At 38.5% G+C, this 5,252-nt stretch overlaps 1 protein-coding gene across 1 annotated transcript; it reads right to left on the bottom strand.

Moving 5' to 3' along the window:
• Positions 1-372: 372 nt before the first annotated feature.
• On the bottom strand, positions 373-5,039 carry EMP2 (epithelial membrane protein 2). The gene is made up of 4 exons (XM_009488749.2): positions 4,962-5,039; positions 2,677-2,770; positions 1,142-1,288; positions 373-557 (listed from the first exon to the last, which is right to left on the bottom strand). The coding sequence occupies exons 1-4, from the start codon at positions 5,037-5,039 to the stop codon at positions 373-375; spliced, it is 504 nt and encodes a 167-aa protein (XP_009487024.1).
• Positions 5,040-5,252: the final 213 nt, after the last annotated feature.

The raw sequence follows: 5,252 nt of genomic DNA, 5'->3' as shown, positions 1-5,252 counted from the left end.
CATCCCAAAGGGATGTATCTGGTCCAGGAATATAGTTGGCATATTGCTTACAAATTCATTTGCACAGGCTTTATTGGTAATCTACTAGAGGCCAGGAACAAACTGTTAATGTCTAGTAAAGGGAAAACCATTTATGATGATGAAATATGTAAAAGAAACAACTTGGCTCTGTCCTGCTCAGACCACTGACCTGTAGGTGCCAGGCATTCCATTAAACCTGCCATTTTTTTTAATTCTGTTTCATATCAAGAACACAGTACATTTTTAGAGAAAGAATACCTTTACTACAAAACCATGTAAATGATTATATACAAAATGGTTACTGGAATTTGGTTTTGTACTGTAGTGACAGAAATAACTAGCTGCTGACATTTATTTACGCTTCCTTAATACTAGGTACATAACACCACTGATCAGAGTAAAGGCAAATGCGATCCAGGCTAAGACGAAGGAATAGCCATATTGGCCTTTAGAAACTTCAATGCTATATCCTTTGCTCTTGTGTAGTTCTTCATGCCTATCTGTATAAATGGAAGCTGCAATCATAACACACAGACCTGGAGGAGGAAGAAAATAGTAAAGTTTAGCGTCTTAAAATATTATCGATATGCATAACAACTATTCACTGACTCTCTTCTGTCAGCTGCTTCCACCGATGTCCTTTTTTTGCAGGCACTCGTTTTCCATCCTCAGACTAAACTGGGAGCATTTCAGGACATGTTTTCAGTTTCTTTGGCATGGATTAAATCTGAAGTGCTGTTGTGTATTTATGTCATTTGCAATGAACACAAAATACTTCTAAACATCTGGATAGTTTTAAAGACTAACAAAAAATTAAGGAAGTACCTGTCTGTAACAATTACAGAGTTATTTAATTGCTGAAGCAGTTCTGAATCTCAGAATCTTTCCCTTCAAAGTTGAAATGACTTTATTCTGAGCAGTGACGTCATCCATGTTTTAACTCCCTATATAGTACAGAATGGAGCCGTTCACTGTTTAAACAAATATGAAGGATAAGCTATGACCTTAAGAGCCCTACAAATTTCTCATGCAGCTCATTCTTTTTGAAACCTTTTTCCCCTTCCCCTTCCTACTTTCATGTAAACATCATTAGAGTCGCAAGTGTTGAAAAATCACTCACATGACAGGAGCTGGATAATAGAAGTTAACACAAATCTTTCTCCTTGCTTTAGACGGAAGAGTTGAAGAATGAAGACCAGAAATGCCACACAACAGAAAATAGTAGATAGGATCATGGTGGCCTGAACAGCCTGAATTGATTGATACTCTGCAAAAACAAAAGCAGCCTTGATTAAAAATACAGTTTCTCTCTTTGCCTACTCCTGCAACGAGTAGAGGGGGCAGAGCTATGTTCTGTACGCAGGAGTTCAGCAGATACAGCAAACCAGTTGTGCATGTGTTGCCTAGGGTGGTTCTTCTCTGCTTCCTTGGTATTAACACAGCCAGCGGTTTAAGGACTTTTAAAAGCTTTTCATAAAATTGAATAAAAATACTGAAGCGACTATTTCTCCCACACCACATCCTTTGCTACCATCTACGTACTAAAAGCACAGTGAAACTGCCAGGTGTCCCAAATGGCTTACAAGTGCAGACCCCAGCCTCTCACCAGACCTGGAGACAGCTCTATCCGGTAGGATGTAACCGGACAGGATATCTGCACACTCAGCACAAAAGACTCCTTGGATTAAGGTTTTTCACCCTGTCAATTAATTCCCTATACCTAGGAGCTAAAGTAACCAATAAATTTGTAACTACATGTAGCTGCTTTGTGTAACTTTGCTGCAGTCATAGGGCCAAGCTAAGCTACATAGATAACCTCCTTACAGCACCTCTCCCCTAGCATAGCTACACCACATTAGTAGGTCTGTGAACAGCAGACATGCCTGAGCTACTCATAATCTAGCTAGTTCGGGTACCTAATTTCAGTAAATGCATAGTAACACAGACATCAAATGCAAATTTGTTAAATTTGTGTTAGCTTAGATATGCCTGTGCATAATGGATCATCTCACTGCAGCACAGATATGCTCTAAACCAACTGGATGCTTGGAAAGCAAAGTTACTTTATGGATCCATGGCTCTTCAAATCATCTACCTCTTTAATATACACAAAGATTGAAAGTGTGAAAATAAAGTAAATGTAACATTTGAGAATATTTTTTTTTTTTTGTAAAGCAGGACATTAGGCTGTGCTGTATATTAAGTCCTCTTTGTTAAAACTTCAGCTTGTGATCCGACTTTCTTCCACTTCTGCCCCCGTCCCTCTAGGCAGCCAGTATTTTTAGGTTCTTTGGAAGTTAAAGGTCAATTCTGAGGCAAATTCTATCACTTCAGCCACACTTTCAGATGACTTCACTGTTTTTACCTGATCTAATTTTTTAAGAACTCTTAGCGTTCGTTGTTAGTTGTTTGTGTTCAGTCTCTTGCACTGGGCTTTCAAGTGCACCTGACAGTTCCCTCTGTTTTCCTCTTACAGAAACTGCTGGAATAGTTTGCTTTTCCAAAATGAAAAGCCAGTATTAAAGTTTTTAGAAGACCTGAGTAGTTAGAGCATGCAGCTTTTTAAACAAATATATTATCGCCCCTGCAAATTTTGTAGTGATCTCACCAGATCTCCTGCTAAAGGAACTGAGACAGAGGCATGGAGAGACTCACCTGTGAATTGATCAGTAATAGCCATACAGGTGGTAGTATTCGTGGCACACGTTCTCCAGACATCTGTAGAAAAATCCTCTCCTACCCACCAGGCCTGCAAAATAAAAGTAAAGGGCTCTTACAGGGAAAAAAGAAACCCAAAAGCACAAAACTCCTTAGTTGTCCAAGTGTCTCCTGATCAGATACATCAGCTGGAACAAATTTCTGTTCAGTTTTGATAATTAACCATTCAAACCAAATTTGAGATCTAATGGCATTTTGGAATAAAGGGTGTATCATTATTCACGTCATTTTCATTTTAGACCTGTGTAAAGTAGGAAAGGGAGGAGATGGCAATCTTAAACATCCCAAAGCACAAGGGATTTTCCACTGTTCAGGCAGAAATTTTGGACAGTTACTGATTGCTCACTCCTTAAGATACCTAGACGAGATCTGCTTTGTTCATCCAGACCCTGTTTAGGATGCACAATTCGTTAAAGGCACAGCATTTTTTAATTCACAGGAAATAGCAGGGTATACATCTGCGAAAAAGAAGCCCTTTATAAATTTTCTGGTTCCTGACACTGAATTGAATTAATCTCAACTTCACGTAGCTGGGTTGTCAATGTGCAAATGCAGTATGTACACTATGGCATCTGACCGGAAATGGCTAGTGACAAAATCCTCCTGTGGTGTTTCTATTTTGATGTTTTAACATTTAATGCAAAATAATACTTCAGTGACTGAACAGATTTTTATGGTAGCCTGGGAAATGCTGTGAGCATCCCACACAAGTGGCATTTCCTCAGGAAACCCATTCCCATTCCGATAGCTACCCAGGCCTTTGTTTTGACTAGAGTTGGAAAAATATGGCTTTTAAATACAACTCCTGGTAGCATCTGCTGCTTAATAGACATCCCAGAAACCTCACAGCTTACTGTGCAGCTTTGCAAACAATACTGCAATAAAACTATAATATATTATGATAGTGGGCATATGTGTAATAGTAACACTGTGTTTTAAGAAAAAGCATTACTTTCTCAAGATGCCATTCATTTGGATTTTGCAGTCCAAGTTCAATTATTTTTCAGCTCTGAGCACTACGTAATCCTTTCAGATTTATTTTCATGACTATAAAAAGCCTCTGAAGATGATAAAACCTAATAGAAGGTGGTTACACAGTTTAAGTTCATAATTGTTTAAAAGTAGCTAACGACACAAAGCAGAGTGCATGGGCTTTTATTTCTATAACAATTTGATTTGTATGTAGCAGATCTGAAGTAAGGATAAGTTGCTTTGTCCACTGTCCTAGCTTTCTAACTATTCAAAGGAGCAGGGTAAGACAACCTGCTTTAGTGCTCAATTAATAACCTACTTCAATGGAACAAATCAACCAGCTAACTGAAAGATAACATCTGAGTTTGTACAATTTTGCAATAAAAAGTTGTGGATAACACATCATTTCACTTGGAGCATAGTCTTGGAAAAGACTATGGGATTCAAACCAGCTTCACTGAGTACAGTAAAGTATGTTCAGCAGACAATTTTTTTAAACCTAAAAGCCTGTACATACACCAAGCCTATTAGAGAAAGAAATACTCCAGCACACGGTTAAGAGTATCTACCGATAGTGGGCTGTTTTGGAAAGAGGAAAATTCAGTTAAGAGTTAATGTAAATACTGGAAGTTAATTATTTTGGGTCACAAAAATAAAAAGAAATTTGAAAAGAATGCAACATATATTATTTTAAAACTTTGTGTTGAAACTGCTTAACTGAATAGAAACAGATAAATTCATGGTGTCTCTCTCATGATTTAATTTGCCATCTTGGACAACCACTTCTGAGGCAAAGCATACCTTGACTGAAATTACCTCCACGCGTTAATCGTGAGCTATTTGACCTCGTGTACTTGACACAAAAGAACGATAGATTTTTTTTTTTCCCCCTCCTTTCCCTCATACCTAGCTGAACCAAGTCCCATAGCTCCACCCTGCAAGCATGGTAGTATTTGTAAATATACTTCCTGGCCAAGTATCTCACAGGGGAGAAGATGAGCTGCATAACGTGGGCTTGTAACATGATGCCAATGTATGGCATGTGCTTGTATAGTCTTATCCAGCTATACCAGCAACATGCATATTGAAGGCATTTTTGTTACAAAGAGGTAGAAGCAGACCAGCGTGCCTAACAAAGTTACATGCTTTCAATAAGCAAGCTGAAGACAACTAGAGAAGAATAACTTAATTTTTATGAAGCAAAGAAACACCTGTGTGTTGGAGAGAAAAAGAGAAGAAAGGGCACTTACATTGTCAATAGTTGAGATGAACAGCAGTGCTGCTGAGGTTATGTGAAACACAATAATGAAAGCCAGAAGAATCAACATCCTTGATCTGTGGAGGCTTTAGTCTGAGACAAATCTGTTAAAAACAAGAGCATGTATGTATCAGTCTTTAAAAGCTGTTAACTGATCCACCTGTCATTATGCTATTCCACTGTGGCTGTGAGTAGTCAAGGTCAGCGCGCATGTATTTCAGAGCGAGGTGCTGTTTAGAGTCAGGAACGTCGTATGCAGTTTGAGTCCATGGCACACATTCCT

Source organism: Pelecanus crispus, chromosome 11 (assembly GCF_030463565.1).
Source record: "Pelecanus crispus isolate bPelCri1 chromosome 11, bPelCri1.pri, whole genome shotgun sequence".
Classification (NCBI taxonomy): domain Eukaryota; kingdom Metazoa; phylum Chordata; class Aves; order Pelecaniformes; family Pelecanidae; genus Pelecanus; species Pelecanus crispus.
The sequence above is the reverse complement of the archived record's forward strand: the minus strand, read 5'-3'. Positions and strand labels throughout refer to the sequence as shown.

Excerpts from the sequence above, each read along its gene's own strand:
- EMP2 (XM_009488749.2), bottom strand. The coding sequence starts at position 5,039 with ATGTTGATTCTTCTGGCTTTCATTATTGTGTTTCACATAACCTCAGCA. Across the intron at positions 2,771-4,961 it reads TCATCTCAACTATTGACAAT|GCCTGGTGGGTAGGAGAGGA; the intron begins GTAAGTGCCCTT and ends TTTATTTTGCAG. Across the intron at positions 1,289-2,676 it reads TATTACTGATCAATTCACAG|AGTATCAATCAATTCAGGCT; the intron begins GTGAGTCTCTCC and ends TTGTTTTTGCAG.